The following is a 20,545-nucleotide window of genomic DNA, read 5'->3' on the forward strand; positions in this document are numbered from 1 at the left end:
TTTTTGGAGACTAGTCTTGCTCTTGTCCCCATGCTGGAGTGCAATGGTGTGATCTCGGGTTCAAGCAATTCTCCTGTCTCAGCCTCCCGAGTAGCTAGGAATACAGGTGCCTGTCACCGTGTTGGCTAATTTTTGTATTTTTAGTAAAGATGGGGTTTCACCATGTTGGCCAGGCTGGTCTTAAACTCCTGACCTCAGGTGATCCACCTGCCTCAGCCTCCCAAAGCGCTAGGATTATAGGTATAAGCCACCGTACCCGGCTGACATGTTCTAAAAATTATTATTATTACCATTCTTTTTCATTCATTTATTCAAATATTTATTGAATATCTCCTAGATGCTAGGTCCTGGGGATAAATTATTGAATATCTCCTAGATGCTAGGTCCTGGGGATAAATAAAAAAATCCAGACATTGTTCTTGCTCTCATGGAGTTTGCAGTCTTAGAGAGGAAAAAGAAAACCATGAGTCTTGGATGGCAGGAGCAGCAAAGCCATCAAGAGGCACACGTTGCCAAGTGGCATGCATACAGGAACGGAAGGAACTCGTGGCCCTGTTTGCAGTCTCCATGGGGCTGAGTTGTTCCAATTTGAGAGGATTCCAACTGCTGTGTAAAAATGGACTTCAAGGGAGATGGACGGGAGGCCGGCGCAGCAGCCCAGGGGAGAGATGATGTTGGCGTGGACTGAGATGGTTGCAGTGGAGATGGTGAGATGTGAATGGATTTGTGAGGTATTTTGAAGATAAAATGAACAGGAACTTGCAGGGAGGTTAGGAGTGAGGTAAAAGACAATCAAAGGCAATTCTTGGGGCTTGGACCAAGCTACCTAATGGTACCATTTCCTGATATGGGCAAGGGGGACCTGAGAGATCAGTTTAGGACAGTGAGCTTGAGACACCTGAGAGAGGATGTCACAGAGGCCGTTAGATAATCCAGCCTGACTCTCAAAGGTGAGGTCAGAATTTGGAGATTCGGGAGTCCTCAGAAAATACATGGTGTTTAAAGCTATAGAATTGGATGTTTCCATCGAGAAAGAGAGTGGAGAGAGACAAAAAGAGGAATCGGGACCTCTGTATTAGTTCTCTATTGTGGCATAAGAAATTGCTGTCCACCTTAGTGTCTTAAATTTAAATTTTTTTTTTTTTTGAGATGGAGTTTCACTCTTGTTGCCCAGGCTGGAGTGCAGTGGTGCCATCTCGGCTCACTGCAACCTCCTCCTCCTGGGTTCAATTGATTCTCTTACCTCAGCTGGGATTACAGGCACCCACCACCATGTCCGGCTAATTTTTTGTATATTTTAGTAGAAACGGGGTTTCACCATGTTGGTCAGCCTGGTCTTGAACTCCTGACCTCAGGCGATCCACCTGCCTCAGTCTCCCAAAGTGCTGGGATTACAGGCATGAGCCACCACGCCTGGCTTAAAATCATTTATGTCCCACATTTGCTGTGGATCTGGAGTTCTGGAGCAGCTGGGCTGGGCAGCTCTGAATCAGGGTTGCATGATGTGAGTTGCCTGCAAGTTGTCAGCTGGGGCTGCAGTGATTTGAAGGCTTGACTGGGGCTGGAAGATCCATTTCCAAGCTGGCTTATTCATGTGGTTCTTAGCTAGAGGCCTTTGTTCCCGGCTGGCTGTTGGCAGGAGACTTTAGTTCCTCACCATATGGGCCTTTCAATAGGCTGCTCAGGTTCCTTTACAGCGTGGCCACTGGCTTTCCCTGAGCACGTGATCCCAGAGAAAGGGAAAACGCAGAAGCCACAGTGTCTTTTATGATCTATCACTGGAAGTCACCGCCCCATCATTCATTAGAAGTCACAAAATATGGCTGGGCACAGTGGCTCATGCCTGTAATTCCAGCACTTTGAAAGGCCAAGGTGGGCAGATCACCTGAGGTTGGGAGTTCGAGACCAGCCTGACCAACATGGAGAAAGTCCATCTCTACTAAAAACACAAAATTAGCCTGGCATAGTGATGCATGCCTGTAATCCCAGTTACTCAGGAGGCTGAGGCAGGAGAATTGCTTGAACCTGGGAAGCAGAGGTTGCGGTGAGCCAAGATTGTGCCATTGCACTCCAGTCTGGGTGACAGAGTGAGACTCTGTCTAAAAAAAAAAAAAAAAAAAAAAAGAAGTCATAAAATGTAGCCCCTATTCAAGGGGAGGAGAACTGGGCTCCACTGAAGTGGGGAGTAGATCAAGTAATTTGTGGGTGTACTTTAAAACTACCACACCTGGGCCAGGCATGGTCATGTGTCCTTGTAATTCCAACTACTTGGGAGGCTCAGGCAGGAGGACCACTTGAGCCCAGGAGTTAGATTCTAGTCTGAGCAACATGGTAAGACTCTGTCTCCACACAAAAAAATACAAAAATTAGCTGAGTGAGATAGTATGTGCCTATAGTCTCAGCTACTCAGGAGGCTGAGGCAAGAGGATTGCTTGAGCCTGGGAGGTTGAGGCTTCAGTGAGCTGTCTTCTGGGAGACAGAGTGAGACCCTGTCTCAAATAGTAATCATCATAATCATAACTACCACATCTGTGCAGAGGTTCTCCCACACCGAGTGGGGATCAGGGCAGAGGAGCCAGCAAAGTCCTCTGAGGAGTGGCCAGTGAGGTAGGAGGACCCTCGTGTTAGGAGGAACTGCGGGAGGATGGGGTATTAAGGAGGCAGAATGGTATCAGTCCTGCTGGAGCTTGAGCAAGCCAGGGTAGGAAAGCATGCCCTTGGCTTTCTACCATGGATGTCGGTGGTGATCTTGCCAAAAGCATTTCACTGCAACCTGGGAAAAAGCCAGATTGGAATGGGCTGAAGAGTGCATGGGAGGCGAGGAATGAAGGCGGTGAGCACAGATACCTCTTTTGAGAAGGGTAGAGGCCAACAGAGAAGGGGATGGTGGCTGAAGAAGGACATGGGGTGACAGGAGGAATTGTTTTTAGACAGGAGATGTACAAATGTGTTCTCATGCTGGTGGAAACAGTGCAGTGAAAAGGAGGAATCTGTGGTGCAGGACGGTGATGCAGAGGCCACGAAGACAAGAGGGGCGTGGTTCAGGCAGGGGCCCGGTAGAAAACAGAGGACATCTGCAAACAGGGGAAATGGAAGAGGGCTCAAGAGAGGGGCTGTTTACCATGGCACAGTCAGGATGCATGGACACCCCACGGCAGAGAGGAGTACTCCAGGCCTGAAATCTTGAGATCACAGGGTCAAGAGAGCAGATTCAGAAACCTGGACAGAGGTGGTCGCTGCTAGCCCGTGGTGACTCACAGAGAGGAGCTGAGGGAAGTCAGTTCGATGTCACTGTTGCCCTCCCACCTCTCCCGCCCCTGCTTCCTACTTGCCTAACTTTCCAGAGCCAGAGGGCATGAGCCCCAGGGGGTGTAGCCAGCAAGTCAGTTTCCTGGGGTGCAGAACAACATAGAGAAGGGGGAGGAAGACCTAGAAAGGCAACCTGAAGAGATGCGGAGACACGCTGCGGAACAGGTGCAAAGGACCCGTGGAGGGCTTGGCCGCGGGGGTAGGAGGTGCCCTGCATTGTGTCCGCATTGGCAGCATGGACGTCTGCAAACCGGGGAGATGGAAGAGGGCTCCACAGAGGGACTGTTGACCAAGGCACAGGCAGGATGCAGGGACACCCCAAGGCAGAGAGGAGTACCCAGGCCTGGAGTCTTGAGATCACGGGGTCATGAGCATCGAGGTGGGGAGCGTCGGCTTTCACGTCTGAAAGCTGCTGTCTTCTGAAGGAAGCATGAGGTGATGTCATCGGCTGAGAGGGACAGGATGTGAGAAGCATGAGAAGAGAGGATGAAAAAATGCAATTGTCTCCACAGGGAGCAGGAAGCACTCAAGAAATATAATAGGACCCTGGACAGCACTGAGTGCCCTCCTGGGCTTTGTGGTCCTGACTTTGAAGCGTAACCTGTTGGCCTCATTGTGAGATGATTGCCTCCAGCTGGCAGACCCAGGGAAGTGCAGGTGGGGCTCACCTAGGCCTGGGGTTTGCAAAGGGAACACACAACTGGAAGAGAAGGGAGGAGGGCAGAGAAGGGGTCACATGCCAGATCACTTCCCACATACAAACATGGACACACATAGAAGGCCATCAGCATTTGCCTACAAACATAAACACAGGCATGAACATACAGTGAACATGTCTGCAGCAAACATCCAGATGCACCTGGCCTTACACTGCAATCACACGTGTGGCAACCCCACAACACGTGGACACAGATGCCCATGGGAGTGGATATCCACATGCATATCTGCTTACCCTCCTCAGCCCTCCGGCCACCTCACTCACAACTGATCACTTTAGGTTAGTGCAAAAGTAATAAAAGCAATGGCAATATGTCACCGAGAAAATCAAAGCATTAGAAAGAGCTCTTCACAGCTCTGTATCTCATCAATTCTGAGACACATCTTTGTTAGACCACATCTTAGCATCTCTGAAATTGGAATGTTTCTTACAGTCAATAGTTTAGTTCTCCTTTCTTACTTTTGGGTAGGTGTCTTACATTTAATAGTAACTTAGTTTGGATGAAATATGGCAGCACATCTGCCCTCTTGTTACCAAGGAGGCACTGTTCTTGTCCTTGCCCAAGGATGGAGGGGATTGTCCTTTAAAACCAGTCCCTTCCCTAGTGCACTAGATCCCATCCACTCTCATCCCTGTAAGAACACCACATCCGTAATTCTATCCACCCTTCCCCGTAGAATCTTTTCCCCTCTCTGCGACGCCAGCCCTAAACACATGCTATTTCATTCCTCCCAGCTTATGAAAATGCTCTTGACTTGTCTCTCCCCATTGGCCCATCCTCCCCATTCTAGCAAAACTCCTCAGAGGAGTGATCTTTGTTCACCATCTCCAATTCCTCTCCTCTCTCTCTTTGAACTCCCTTCAAGCTGGCTCTGAAGTCAGCATTCTATTCCAGCTACCTTGCCAGGGTCGCCAGTCAGTTTGCCAGTCAAACCAGTTCTCAGGCCTCCTATTTGACCTCAGTGCAGCATTTGAACACAGCTGAGCACTGTCTCCTCTTCAGAATCCTGTCCTAAGTTGGCTTCCTGGACATCACACTCTCCTGGTTCTTCTCCTACCTCAAAGGTGGCTCCTTCTTATCTGTGCTGGTTTCTCTTCGTGTCAATATCTAAAGTTTGCAGTGGGGCCCAGGGTTCAGTCCCTTCCCCTATTTCCAAGTCTGTCTACACTGATACTGTGTACTCTCCCGGCTTTAAATATCACATCCACACTACGATGCTTCCCTGAGCCTGGAACCTGCATCACTAACTCCCAACTCATTATCTCTCCGCAAGGGCCCATCAGGTGTCTTGTTTGTTTGTTTGGTTTTGGTTTTTGAGACAGGGTCTCACTCTGTCACCCAGGCTGGAGTGCTGTGGTGTGAACAAGGCTCAGTGCAACCTCGACCTTCCTGGTTCAAGCCATTCTCCTGCTTCAGCCTTCCTAATAGCTGGGACCACAGGCACACGTATTCGGCACACACACTACCATATTCGGCTATGTTTTAAATTTTTTGTAGAGAAGGGGGTCTCGCCATGTTGCCCAGGCTGATCTCAAACTCCTATGCTCAAGCAATCCTCCTGCCTTCGCCACCCAAAGTAAAGGAGAGAGATGTGAGCCACTGTGCCTGGCTTCATCAGGTGCCTTGAAGGTTACCTATTCAAGGATAACCTTCTGATGAGAGCCTTCATTACACAGCCCCATGACTGTAAGCCTCTTGAGGGGAGACACTGTTGTGTCACGTCTTCATGCCCAGTACGTACTGCCAGGTAACCACTTGCTGAATGAATGAATCAGTGACCAAGAAGATGCCGAGCAGAAGGAGGGGGCTTAGGTTTTGAGGGTGGGGTGCACTGTATTCATGGAGTTTCTGAACTGAAAGGAGCAGCCTGTTCAAAGGTGCAGAGGCAAGCTCCCCAGGAAAGCAGCCCTCACAGGAAGTGAAAGGAGAGGAGAGAGCATTCTGGGCATGGGGTACAGCAGGGACAAAGACCCAGAGGCTGAAGTGGGCAGCTTGTTGGGGAAGACAGTGGACCAATGGGCAGTTCACAAGAAGTCAAAATTAGAGACGTATATTAGAGCTAAGCTAACTCTTGAAAGGGCTTGACAGCTAGGCACAGAAACTTGGACATAGAGGTGTAGTCAGTGGGGAGAATTAAAGATTTTTGAGGCAATGTAGGAGAGCAAAGGCGTTCCAGAATTTCAGGTCAAAACAACTGGGAAGAAATATTGCACAAACAATAGTGTTTCCTAAAAACGCAGGCTAATTTTTTCCTTCTTAATCCCAAATGTGACAGTCAGGCTAAATTTAGATGACACAGTGGGAGGCAGAGGCTAAAAAAATAAAAAATGAAAATGAATAAATTTAGATGACACAAAAACTGGTGACAAGTAATATAAAACCACAGTGTGAGAGTTATCCTCTTTTGATTACATCAAAGAGTATTAGTAAGGTGTTAGTGCTTAACCCCTTTACAATATGTATTTAATATCTGCCCCTTTCTTAAAAACAAAATGAGGCCAGGTGTGGTGGTTCACGCCTGTAATCCCAGCACTTTGGGAGGCTGAGGCAGGCGGCTCGTCTAAGGTCAGGAGTTTGAGAGCAGCCAATGTGGCAAAACCCCATCTCTAGTAAAAATACCAAAAACAAATTAGCCAGGCGTGGTGGTGCACACCTGCAGTCCCAGCTACTCGGGAGGCTGAGGCAGGAGAATCATTTGAACCCTGGAGGTGGAAGCTGCAGTCAGCCGAGACTGCGCCACTGCACTCCAGGGTGACAGAACAAGACTCTGTCCAGAAAGAAAGAGAGAAAGAAAGAGAGAGAGAAGAAGGAAGGGAGGGAGGGAGGGAGGGAAGGAAGGAAGGAAGGAAGAAAGAAAGAAAAGAAATAAACCAGTCTTGGACACAGAGACTTTGATGGGCAGTAGTATCCAGCTGGAATTTAATCGCATTTGTTTTGTTTTTGTTATGTTTACTTTTACCATTGTAGGTAGTTTGTAGCAAATCGTTTAATGCTACTGTTAATGATACAGTTTAGTTTTTCATTCATCAATCACTCAGTAAGGATTTACTGAGCACCTATTGTATGCCAGGCATAGTTCTAGATGCAGAGGATATAGCCATAAACAAGACAGACCAAAATCCCTGCCCTCATGGAGTTTCCACTCTTGAAGAGGACAACAAACCATAAACAAAATGAGTATATCAAGTAGATGACGCAATATGGCGCTCTGTTCTATGGAGGAAAGCAAAGCAGGGGAGGGAAAGTGACTGCCAGGGTAAGGTCTTCCTCCATCTCCTTCGTGTCTTCACTCACATGCCATCTTCTCCTGGGCTCCACAGGCTACCAATTTACCATTGCCATTTAAAACTTCCATTTTAGCCAGGCACGGTGGCTCACACCTGTAATCCCAGCACTTTGGGAGCCCGAGGCCAGCAGATCACAAGGTCAGAAGTTCATGACCAGCCTGGCCAATATGGTGAAACCCCGTTTCTACTACAAATACAAGAAAAATTATCAGAGCATGGTGGCACATGCCTGTAGTCCCAGACAGAATGAGACTCTGTCTCAAAAACAAACAAACAAACAACCTTCCATTTTATTCTTTTATTTTTATTTATGTATTTATTTTGGGATGGAGTTTCATTCTTGTTGCCCAGGCTGGAGTGCAATGGCTCAGTCTAGGCTCACTGCAACCTCTACCTTCCAAGTTCAAGCTATTCTCCTGCCTCAGCTTCCCAAGAAGCTGGGATTATAAGTGTCTGCCACCACACCCGGCTAATTTTTGTATTTTTAGTGGAATCACTTAGGCCTCCCAAAGTGCTGGAATTACAGGTGTGAGCAACAGCACTTGACCAAAGCTTTCATTTTAAATCGGTGGTCTGGGAAGCCCAGGAGAAGATGGCAAATGAGCAAAGATGTGAAGGAGGCAGAGGAATGAGCTCCGTGGCTACACAGAAGACTGTTCCAGGCAGAGGGAACAGCAAGGGCAAAGGCCCTGTGGTAGGAATGTGCCTGATGGAAGGAGCTTCAGGAGGCCAATGTGGCTGGAGAAGAGTGAGGAAGGGGGAGAGAAGCAGCATCTGAAGTCTGAAAGGGACCTGGGGGCCAGATCACAGAAGACCTTACAGGGCATGGAAGGGCTTCTGCTTTTCCTCTGGCCACAACGGTGCATCATCAGAGGGTTTTGAGAAGGGAGAAGTGACATTATCCGGCACTTAAATTTTAAGATGCCCACTTTGGCTGCTGTGCTAAGAATAGACTCCAGGGGACAAGGACAGAAACAGGGAGACCTTTTTAAAAGAACATTGTGGTAACTTAGAAGATAATGGTTGTTTGGACAAGGACAGTAAAGGTAGAGGCGGTATCAGATTCTGGATGTATTTGAAGATAACACTGACGGAAATTGCTGACAAATTTTACGTGGGGATGAAAGAGAATTCATGGTGGGGCCTGACGCAGTAGATCTCACCTGTAATCCCAGCACTTTGGGAGGCTGAGGTGGGCGGATCACCTGAGGTCAGGAGTTCAAGACCAGCCTGGCCAACATGGTGAAACCTCATCTCTATCAAAAATACAAAAAGTAGCTGGACATGGTGATGGATGCCTGTAATCCTAGCTACTAGGGTGGCTAAAGCAAGAGAATCACTTGAACCCAGGAGGTGGAAGTTGCAGTGAGCTGAGATTGTGCCACTGCACTCCAGCCTGGGTGACAGAGCAAGACTCCATCTCAAAAAAAGGACAAAAGAATTCATGGTGGCACCAAGGCTTTTGGGCAGAGCAACTGCAAGGGTGGAGGTTCCATTACTGAGATGGGGATGAGCAGGGTGGCTCTGGGGGTGACAATCAGGAATTCCATTTTGAATTTGAAATGCAGAGTGGACACTAAGTGGAACTGTCAAAGGGGTAGTTGTATATGTGTCCAGAGTTTTAAGACACATATTTGCACTTTATTTATGTATTTATTTATTTGGGATGGAATCTCACTCTGTTCTCCAGGGTGGAGTGCAGTGGCACAGTCTCGGCTCACTGCAACCTCCGTCTCCCAGGTTCAAGCAATTCTCCTGCCTCAGCCTCTGAGTAGCTGGGATTACAGGTGTGCACCACCATGCCCAGCTAATTTTTATATTTTTAGTAGAGATGGGGTTTCACTATGGTAGCCAGGCTGGTCTTGAACTCCTGACCTCAAAAGATCCACTCCCCTCAGCCTCCCAAAGTGCTGGGATTACAGGTATGAGCCACCACGCCAGCCACATATTTGCACTTTAAAAGTCAGCTGATGTATCAGCTGTAAAATGAGAATAAGATTATTATAGTATTTACTATATAAAGTTGTGATGAGTCAATAAACTAATACAGAAAAGCAGTCAGCCAATTATCCAAATCATTGTTATTAACGTTNAAAAAAAAAAAAAAAAAAAGGAAAAAAAAGTCAGTCAATTTAAAGAAAAAAAAATAATAGAAGTAGTATGAGTATACAGCAAAAATCACTGAAGTTGGACAGGAATAAGTAACCCTTGGGAAATACTTGGGCAGGCATGCAAAAGCCAGAGGAGCTCATGGAGAGAAGTAGGCATGTGTATTAGGGGAGGCTGATCCCCTTGCCGCCTCTCTCTTCCACTCTAGGGCAGAAATGCGAGCTGTGGCTCTGTGGCTGTGCCTTCACCCTTGCTGATGTCCTCCTGGGAGCCACCCTGCACCGCCTCAAGTTCCTGGGACTGTCCAAGAAATACTGGGAAGATGGCAGCCGGCCCAACCTGCAGTCCTTCTTTGAGAGGGTCCAGAGACGCTTTGCCTTCCGGAAAGTCCTGGGTGACATCCACACCACCCTGCTATCGGCCGTCATCCCCAATGCTTTCCGGCTGGTCAAGAGGAAACCCCCATCCTTCTTCGGGGCATCCTTCCTCATGGGCTCCCTGGGCGGGATGGGCTACTTTGCTTACTGGTACCTCAAGAAAAAATACATCTAGGGCCAGGCCTGGGGCTTGGTGTCTGACTGTCGGTGTCTCTGTGCTGTGTGATTCCCCATGAGCTCTCAGTAACTCACTGTCTCATGAACACTTGGACAGCCCTCCCTGCCCTTCGTTCTGAGTAATAATATCGTCAGTGTGAAAACATTCCATAGTTTAGAAGTAGACATTGCCGATACTGTGACTCAAGGCCACGGCTCTACTAAAAGAGAGAGGAAGTGGGAAACAGAACAAAAACCAGAAACAAAACACAAATGCCTTTTCTTTTGATTCAAGGTCTCAAGACGGAATTGTGGGGACTGGTTAGGAACTGAGGTGAGTCCCAGGAGGTTTCATCCACCAGGGCCCAGATTCTGGGAGGTGCTGGGGGCTCAGACGGCCTGACTCCTCGCCTCCCCTTCCCTCTTGCCCAGGGAACTCTTCCACAGGACAAAGCCAACATCAAGACTCAACTCCTCTAACCGGTACCTCTGAATGGGGCTGGAGAACCGGAGACCCCATGGGAGGTCCCTGAAGATCAGAAGGGGCTTCATGCTTCTCCTGGACATGGACTGAGACAGCACTGGCTTGAGCCAAGGCAGTGGCACCCAAAAACCAGGCCACGGTGGGGATGGACACCATGAGCACACCCTCTCATTGCCCGTCTGAGTTGGCCCGTGTGTTGGGTTTGGCTTTAATAGAAACCTCTGAAAGCAGCAGCCATCATTCTCTTCCTACTTGAGTTTTTCCACCCTGTGAGGTGAGACTTTCAGTAAAAGCCATGTTGACCTTCTCTCAGAAGGTCAGTCCAGCCCAAGCACAGGGGCGGATCTGGAGGGGACAAACCTAGGTCCCCCTCCCAGCCTCTGCCCAAGCCATCTCCTTCAATACCCACCCTTCCCGTCACTCCCAGGGCTGCAGTCTCTGCATCCATGCCACCCACCCTGGTCCAGTCTCATTTTCCTGTGCCTTTTGCGTTGGGAAAGAGTCTTGGTGTCACTGCTGCTCATGCATAGAAACCACCGAAAGCCCCAATAAAGCATCCAGGAAGAGCAGTTGCTTTTCATTTCTAAACCTGTGTTGTCTATCCAGTTCTCACTGCCAAGGGCTGGAGCCGGCAGGGTAGAGATGTGAGGTCTCAGGCTCAGTTCTTCACAAGAGCCAGCAAGAGTTGACTCTTGGTCTCAAGTTGCTGGGTCTGGGGCTGGCTTCCACATTGACTTTCCAGAGCTCTGACCTTGACATTAACCCAGCTCATTCAGGACAGCACTTCACAGGTTACAGGGCATGCCTACAACCATTAGCTCTCATTAACCTGTGCAAGGGCCAGGTGTAGTGACTCACATCTATAATCCCAGTGCTTTGGGAGGCCAAGGTGGGAGAATTGCTCCAGGCCAGGAGTTCAAGACAAGCTTGGGCAATATAGCGAGACCTCATCTCTAGAAAATAAAATAAACCTATATATGGACCTCGGGGGTATTCAGGGCACGTACCCCCCACCCCAATTTCCCAGAGAGAAAAATGTGTTTAAAATGCCCAAAGAACATCAAATCAGGAGTATAAGGTACAGAATATAGGGGATAGTTTTATTTAACTTTGCAAAAAAAGTAATAAGAATTTGCACATCTTTTTTCATCAAGGTAAAAAGAAAGCTTAGTCATCTAGGGTCAAGAGAGGGCAAAAGTGAAACTTAGACACCATGAACACTGTCGGGTGCCATCCATTTCCTCGGCTAATCAAACATTCACACAGACCCTGCCCATGCTACATTCAACTTCCACTCAAGAACATCATACTCAAACCTCACAGGATCTACTGCCTTTCTGGAATGAGAACACGCTAAGCCTTTCTCCAAAAATGAGACTCATACAAAGCCCCATCGGCCAGTAACATCACTCTAGATCACACTGGATTCTCTTCTCATTCCTCCTCTAGCTCCAGAGATCACACCCATACCTCAATCTACTAAAATATACCGGTGAAAACATCAATTTGACCATCACTGGCATTCCTTATATACAATTACACACACACACACCCCCCAAGCAAAGAAGAAAATACTCATAGCTGCTATAGGTCTCATTCCTGTAATTGATTCCAAGGCCACTGTTGATATTTATAATTTCTCTTTTTTCACTAGCTATTCTAGGTTCTCTCTGCCCTCAGCCAGCACCTCAGTTAGTTTGGGTGTTTCACCTGGTGACATGACTCAGACTCTGGTGGTCCTTGGATTGCTACGGTCTTCCGTTACTATTGGATGTGGAAGTATGAGGGGGCACCGCAGACAACCTCCTATTCTTCCATCCTATCACCATGCAGGAGCAACCCACTTTACGCCTTGTAATCAGCTCAGTCGTCCCAGCATGTAGAGGAACACACCACTTTACCTGCAGTTTCAAGGGTATGAGGAGCTCAAAATGGCCAAGCAGCAGTTTCAACTTCTAACTTCCCTGAACCACTGAATTGTTCCCCAATAGATGTACTCCTCCCTTAGGAGCTATAATTTCTTCCTCTTCTCTGTGATGGAAGGGGTTCAGTGGGATCCATCTGCCATGGATAGCCAGTTCCTACGGCGAATTGTGTCATATTAGGAACTGCGCCCACTGGGCACTCAGCAGTGGTATTCACTAAAGCAGCCTTGATTCGCTAAATCAGAGGAAATCCCTGTTGCTACATCCATCTATAACCTCTAGCTCAACTACTGTGGCCCTTTTGTACATAAGCTTATTGAGCAAGCACTAGAGTGGCTGGGGAAAGAGAACGACAGACAAGCTACAGAACAAGGCATCTTGTCTATTGGTTTATTGAGCAATGGTTTCCTCCACAGTGGGTACTTTTTGGGGGAATGTGCATAGGACACGAATATCCTCCCATTCTGTGTCCACTGTTAGGGGCCCATCCACATTCCTTCTCCCACAGAGCTTCTTGTTACCAGTCTTCTAATCTTCTTTCCATGTTCATGAGCATCCAGCCAAACATCTGTCCCATGCATATGAACAGATTTGTATTCCTGGACTTTCTCTATCTTGGTGAGGCAGACAAGCAGACATACTGCTTGCAATTCTGTTCACTGTGAGGATTTGCCTTCTGCAATGTCTTTCAGGGCACTCCTGCAGTGCTGCAACCATCCACTTCCAGGTGGCGCCAGGCCTGAGTTTTTTTCTTCCTCCATCAACTGATCATAGGGAATTTGCCATGAGCCCTCTGGTGTTGACTAAGGAAGAGGCAGCAATGTGGTGGAATAGATGTCATTGAGCTGTATCACTTTCACCTGATGATAGAATGTTGCTGTATATGCTTAGCTTTATGGCTTGATGGATCAGATGATACCCAGTTCATGATGGGGACAGCAGGTTGTATAGTCACCTGGTGTCTCACGGTCAGGTGTGCATTCTCTACCAGGGCCCAGTAGAAAGCTAGATACTATATCTTGGCCTGAAATAATGGCTCACGGCTGTAATCCCAGCACTTTGGGAGACCAAGGAGAATGGATCACCTGAGGTCGGGAGTTCGAGACCAGCCTGGCCAACGTGGTAAAACCCCATCTCTATTAAAAATACAAAAGTTAGCCAGGCACGGTAGTGCACACCTGTAATCCCAGAAGGCTGAGGCAGGAGAATTTCTTGAACTTGGAAGGCAGAGGTTGCGGTGAGCCGAGATCGCGCCATTGCACTCCAGCCTGGGCAACAAGAGTGGAACTCTGTCTCAAAAGAGAGAGAGAGAGAGAGAGCACAAAAGTTCAGTTATCTTGGCGAGGTTGAGGCAGGAGGATCGCTTGAGCCCAGGAGTTCAAATCCATACTGGGCAACAAAGTGAGACCCCATCACTAAAATCTTCAAAAGGGGTGGGGGGAATTCAGTTATCTCCCATTGACAAGCTCAGTGGTGCAGACTGGCCAGTGTCTCCATTCACTGCCTTCATTCTTTCCATCTGTTACTTGACCTTCCGGTGCATTGTCTTCAACTGCATGGTCAAAACTTGGTCATGAGAAGCCTGGGTTTATGTGTTAGGACAGGAGAGGAAGGAGGAACACATGCCCAATAGTTTAATACCTAGACTGGAAGGAACGACATATCACTTCTGCTCACAGTCCACCTGTAAGAATGGAGGGCCACACCCTGCTGCAAATGAGGCTGGGAAATGTAGTCTCTGGTTGGGTAGCCTATTGCTAAGGAAGAAGAGAACAGATTTTGGTGGAAGGCCAGCAGCCTCTGGCTTAAGGAATAACAGTGAATGAGAAGAGGATCAGGTAGACTGCTGGAGAAAAAGGCAGACTCTGGCCGGGCTTGGTGGCTCACACCTGTAATCACAGCACATTGGGAGGCCAAGGTGGGTGAATCACCTGAGGTCAGGAGTTTGAGACCAGCCTGGCCAACATGGTAAAACCCCATCTCTATTAAAAATACAAAAGTTAGCCAGGCGTGGTGGTGCACGCCTGTAATTCCAGCTACTAGGGGGAGGCTGAAGCAGGAGAATTGCTTGAACTGGGAGGCAGAGGTTACAGTGAGCCAAGATCGTGACACTGCACTCCAGCCTGGACAACAGAGTGAGACTGAGAGAGAGATAGAGAGAGGAGATAGCGAGAGAGGAGATAAAGGGAGAGAAGAAGGAAGGAAGGAAGGAAGGAAGGAAGGAAGGAAGGAAGGAAGGAAGGAAGGAGGGAAGGGAGGGAGGGAGGGAGGGAAAATTGTAGACTCAGTCTGGACTGGAAGACATTAGACACCCTCACCCACCTGTTCTACATTTGGGACACCAAGGCCCTGCATGGGGTGATGTCTGGTTTGGTCAGGATCCCATTGTAAGAGGTCTAGAGCCCCAAAAGTCCTTTCCCCGGTCCCATTATTTTCATTTTTATTTTTTAAAGACAGAGTCTCACTCTGTTGTTGCCCAGGCTAGTGTGCGGTGGTGAGATCATAGCTCACTGCAGCCTCAAACTCCCGGGCTCAAGTGATCCTTCCACCTCAGCCTCCTGAGTTGCTGGAACTACAGGCTTGCACCACCATGCCTGGCTCCGGGTCCCATTCTGTCTCTCAGAACATCATGGAGAAAATCTAGAGTGGGAGACAGGAAGTGTCAATACACAAGCATTTACTCAGAAATCCGTCAGCTAGGTGCCTAGCCTTCTGAGTTGCCATCGGGGGCTTCAGAAATGAAGAGCACGGGGCTATCAGAGTTCAGTAGTCAGGAAGACAGACAACATTGCCAGGACTGTGGTAGTGGGCATCCCCACAATTTAGACTGTTAAGAAAGGTCTCTGTCATTGCAGAAGAATTCCTTCGGGGGAGGACAATAAGGGATTCTAAAGGGCATATTTTCTTTAGCTCGTTGGTTCTTCACTGCCAAAGTCACAGACTCCATTGCTCAGATCCCATCAGCCTAGCTCCAAAAGCCTGTTTGGTTTTTCTCTAGCAACCTACATTACCTAAAGGCCTTAGTGTTCTCATCTCTGAAATGGGGCTGACAATAATAGCTTCCATTCATTGACTACTAACTATGCACTCCGATATTTATGTACATTATTTCTTGCCCTGAGAAGTGTAGCTTTTATGTTTCATAGATGAGAAAACTGAGGCTTAGAGAGTTCAAGTACTCAAGGTAAAAGCAGTAGCTTAGACTATTCATGTTCCCCAACTGGATTATACATCCTGGCCTTTGACATGAAATTTTGCAGGACCTCTCACTGTCGGTAGAGTTTATTCCCTGCTCCATTGATGGGGCGCTTGTTCATGTGACCTTCTTGGACCCGTAGAATGTTAGATGAAGGATGTGACAGGAGCAGAGTATGTATGTATTTATTTATTTATTGAGACAGTTTTGCTCTTGTTGCTCAGGCTTGAGTGCAGTGGCACGATCTTGGCTCACTGCAGCCTCTGCCTCCCAGGTTCAAGCAATTCTCCTACCGAGTAGCTGAGATTACAGGTCCATGACACCACACCCAGTTAATTCTTTGTATTTTTAGTAGAGACAGGGTTTCACCAATGTTGGTTCAAGACACGGTGGTCTCGAACTCCTGGCCTCAAGTGATCTGCCCACCTTGGCCTCCCAAAGTGCTGGGATTACAGGCATAAGCCAGCGCGCCCAGCCAAGCAGAGGTTTTAAATGTGCTGCATGGTTTGGCCAAGGCTTCGGTGCCCCAGTGGCCATCATGAGAAGAGCATGCCCCATGTAGTTGCTGCCCTTTAAGTCTGGACACCAGAATGAAACAAGTGGAACAGCAGAGCCAAGCTTGTGGCCTGGAGCCAAGCGCAGCCGACAGGCAGCCTGATGCAGAACTCACCAGCTGAAGACAGCCCATACCAGCAGATCTGCAATTGATCTGTGAGCATTTGTAAGCCCATGAATTTGGGGGTGGCTTGTTACAAAGCATTACTGTAACCCAGTTATTAAAATTAGCTGGGCATGGTGGCGCACACCTGTAATCACAATGGGTTCACCTTACCCACCACCTAGACAAAGCCGATTTATCAAGACAGAGGAATTAAATTGAGAAAGAGTAATTCATGCACAGCCAGCTGTGCAGGAGACCGAAGTTTTATTATTACTCAAATCAGTCTCTCCAAGCATTCAGGGATCGAAGTTTTTAAAAATAATTTGGGCCGAGTGCAGTGACTCACACCTGTAATCCCAGCACTTTGGGAGGCCAAGGCGGGCAGATCCCCAGCTCAGAAGACTGAGACAATCTTGGCCAACATGATGAAACCTGGTATCTACTAAAAATACAAAAATTAGCTGGGTATGGTGGCATGTGCCTGTAGTCCCAGTTACTTGTGAGGCTAAAAGCGGAAGAATCGCTTGAACCTGGGAGGTGGAGGTTGCAGTGAGCTGAGATTGCACCACTGTACTCCAGCCTGGTGACATAGGGAGACACCATCTCAATAATAATAATAATAATAATTGGCTTGCCAGGCACGGTGGCTCACGCCTGTAATCCTAGCCCTTTGGGAGGCTGAGGTAGATGGATCACCTGAGGTCAGGAGTTCGAGACCAGCCTGGCCAACATGGTGAAACCCCATCACTACTAAAAATACAAAAAACTGGCCAGGCGCGGTGGCTCACATGGGAGGCCAGGGCGGGCGGATCACAAAGTCAGGAGTTTGAGACCAGCCTGGCCAACATAGTGAAACCCTATCTCTATTAAAAAAAAAAAAAAAATCACCTGGGTGTGGTGGCATATGCCTGTAATCCCAGCTACATGGGAGGCTGAGACAGGAGAATCGCTTGAACCCAGGAGGCAGAGGTTGCACTGGGTGACAGAGCGACACCCCATCTCAAAAGAATAAAATAAAAAATAAATAAGAAAAATAAAAATAACTTGGCAGGCAGGGGCTTGGGAAGTAGGGAGTGCTGATTGTCTCAGGTTAGAGATGGAATCATAGGGGACTGAAGTAAAGTTTTCTTGCTATCTTCTGTTCCTGGGTGGGAAAGCACAACTAGTTGGGCCAGATTACTTGTCTGGGGGTGTCAGCTGATTCACTGAGTGCAGAATATCTCAAGCACTGATCTTAGGTTTTACAACAGTGTTGTTGTTGCCAGGAGCAATTTGGGGAGGCTCAAGACTCTTGGAGACAAAGGCTCCATGACCCCTAAACTGTAATTTCTAATCTTGTAGTGAATTTGTTAGTCCTGCAAAGGCAGACTGGTCTCCAGGCAAGAAGATGGTCTTTTCGGGAAAGGGCTATTATCAATTTTGTTTCAGAGTCAAACCATGAACTGAATTCCTTCCCAAAGTTTGGCCTATGCCCAAGAATGAACAAGGACAGCTTAAAGGTTAAAAGCAAGATGGAGTCAGTTAGGTCTGATTTCTTTCACTGTCATAATTTCCTGTTATAATTTTGCAAAGGCGGTTTTATTATTACAGCAATCTCTGACTCATACAATGGCAGAGCTCGGATATGAAGCATCAGATGTGTTAGGAGCCAAAGACTTTGCTATTTTCTCTATGGCCTAGGTTGTTGGTAACTGCAAGTGAGAAAATACAGTAAAAATGTCGGACACTAAATTTAAAAATCTAGAACAAATGCTAGTTATTAAAATTGTTCATTGCTGATTTCTTTATTATTATATTGATGATACCAGTATATCATTTCAGGGTTGTTGGGGGATATCTAGGAGCTAGAGTGCCCAGGCTTCTGAGAGAGACATCCTTACACAAAATTATAATATTATGTAGCCCCCATAGGTGCTTACATTTTCCAACCCGTGACTTCATTAAGACAATTGAAGACTAGTGCAGCAGAAAGTATTATCCTCACTTCCTAGTTGAGTAACCAGCTCAGGAAAATGAAGTGACTGGCCCAAGATCGCACAGCTGAGGAGCTGACAGCAGAACTGGAACACAGTTGGCCTGGCTCCAGGTCAAGTGCTTCTAATAACTCCAGAGGAGAGTCTACTTTGTCCCCATCCATTCACCCACAGCACTCCCCAGCAGCTCAGGGGGGTTCTGGAGGAAGCAGCATGATCAGGAAATGCAGGCAGAAGGCAGGAAGGGGTGAGAGGAGTGGAGGGTGGGAAATTAGCTACAGCAGCTTCTTAGGGCAGGGCCCCAATAACTTTTTTTTTTTGAGATGAAGTCTCACTCTGTCACCCAGGCTACACTGCAGTGGTGCCATCTTGGCTCATGGCAACCTCCACCTCCTGGGTTCAAGCAGTTCTCCTGCCTCAGCCTCCAGAGTAGTTGGGATTACAGGCGCACACCACCACACCTGGCTACTTTTTGTATTTTTAGTAGACAGGGTTTCACCATATTGGCCAGGCTGGTCTTGAACTCCTGACCTCAACTGATCCGCCCACCTCGGCCTCCCAAAATACTGGGATTACAGGCTTGAGCCACCGTGCCTGGCCTGCTACTGATTTTTGTACACTGATTTTACACCCAACTTACCTCCCTTTCTCCTAAGGTATGAGAACACCTGTTGTCTGTACTGTGTGTTCAACTTTAAATCCCCCAGAGACTATATTCAAGGTTTCTGGGACAATTTCTAGTTGTTTAAACTGTAAAGGGTTTCTTCTAACAGAACCTACCTTCTTGACAGCTATCAAAAATGTTTTATTTTATTTTATTTTATTTTTTATTTTTTATTTTTTTTTTTTTTGAGTCGGAGTTTCGCTCTTGTTACCCAGGCTGGAGTGCAATGGCGTGATCTTGGCTCACCGCAACCTCCGCCTCCTGGGTTCAGGCAATTCTCCTGCCTCAGCCTCCTGAGTAGCTGGGATTACAGGCACGCACCACCATGCCCAGCTAATTTTTTGTACTTTGGTAGAGACGGGGTTTCACCATGTTGACCAGGATGGTCTCGATCTCTTGACCTCGTGATCCACCCGCCTCGGCCTCCCAAAGTGCTGGGATTACAGGCTTGAGCCACCGCGCCCAGCCAAAAATGTTTTAATTTTGGAGATTTTGAGAGGCTAAGGTGGGTGGATCACTTGAGGTCAGGAGTTTGAGACCAGCCTGGCCAACATGGTGAAACCCCGTCTCTACTAAAAATACAAAAGTTAGCCAGGTGTTGTGGCACGCACCTGTAATCCCAGCTATTCGGGAGGCTGAGGCATGAGAATTGCTTGAACAAGGAGGTGGAGGTTGCAGTGAGCTGAGATTGTGCCACTGTGCTCCAGCCTAGGTGACAGAGTGAGATTCTGTCTCAAAAAATTAAATAAATAAATATTAAAAATACATACATACATACATAAAAGACCTCTGCAGTTTATTCCTCTGGGAATTAGGTCCAGCTCCCCATGTCCAGTAAACCCAGGTGAATGCGTGCAACCAGGCCTGGCCTACATTTGTGTGTTGATGTAGAGAAAAAGGAGGCAGGGCTGCAACAGAGTACACCCAGAGGTCTGCTCCCCCATCACTCACCAGGAAACCAGCTGCCACCTCAGCTCTGAGTGGGAGTTTCTTTTCATGTTGTTTCCAAAAATAAAAGCTACAGTCAGCTTGAGAAGAACTTTTCATCAAGCAAAACAGAGAAACCAAGTAGAAAAGATTCAAAGAGTTGGTGAGATTATCCAGTCCACCCCCATTGTTTATTACAGGAGGAAACTGAAACCCAGAGACGTTGAGTGACTAATTCAACGTCACACCGAAGAGTGGAAAAACCAGCAGCAGAACTCAGCTCAAACCCAGCTCGAAGCCAGGTGCTCTAACATCCAGCTGAGCATCTTAGTCCTCTTCTATAACAGAAGACCATAGACTGGGTAACTTATAAAGAATAGTGACTTATTGCTTACAGTTCTGGAGGCTGGGAAGTGCAAGATCAAGGGACTGGCATCTGGCAAGAGCCTTCTGGCTACATCATCCTATGGTGGAAGGCAAAAGGGCTAAAGGTTTTGCAGGATAGGGGGACAAACTCATCCTTTATAAGGATGCTTTTCTCAAGGTAACAAACCCACTCCCAAAATAATGGCATTAATCCTGATTAATCCTCAGAACGTCATTACCTCTTAATGGTCCCACCTCTCAATGCTGTTGCACTGGGGATTAAGTTTCCAGGACATGAACTTTGGAAAATACATTTAAACCACAGCACTGAGTGCTCTTTATGTTATAGCAGGGAGTATCTATGATCTCCACTCACAGTCCTTTAAGACTGC

The 20,545-nt window shown here is 47.6% G+C and overlaps 1 protein-coding gene across 3 annotated transcripts in view; it reads left to right on the plus strand.

The window, feature by feature from the left end:
• GDAP1L1 (ganglioside induced differentiation associated protein 1 like 1) overlaps window positions 1–11,004 on the plus strand; it is a 30,773-nt gene extending 19,769 nt beyond the window's left edge. For 2 of the 3 annotated variants that reach the window (XM_017541165.2, XM_017541164.2), the window contains one exon: window positions 9,633–11,004. In XM_017541165.2, the coding sequence (XP_017396654.1) occupies window positions 9,633–9,976 (344 nt within the window). In that variant the 3' untranslated portion in view covers window positions 9,977–11,004. The remainder of the gene's footprint in view (window positions 1–9,632) is intronic. The other variant, XR_001828872.2, reaches the window with a different exon arrangement.
• Window positions 11,005–20,545: the final 9,541 nt, after the last annotated feature.

Source organism: Cebus imitator, unplaced genomic scaffold, assembly GCF_001604975.1.
Source record: "Cebus imitator isolate Cc_AM_T3 unplaced genomic scaffold, Cebus_imitator-1.0 Scaffold132, whole genome shotgun sequence".
Lineage (NCBI taxonomy): Eukaryota > Metazoa > Chordata > Mammalia > Primates > Cebidae > Cebus > Cebus imitator.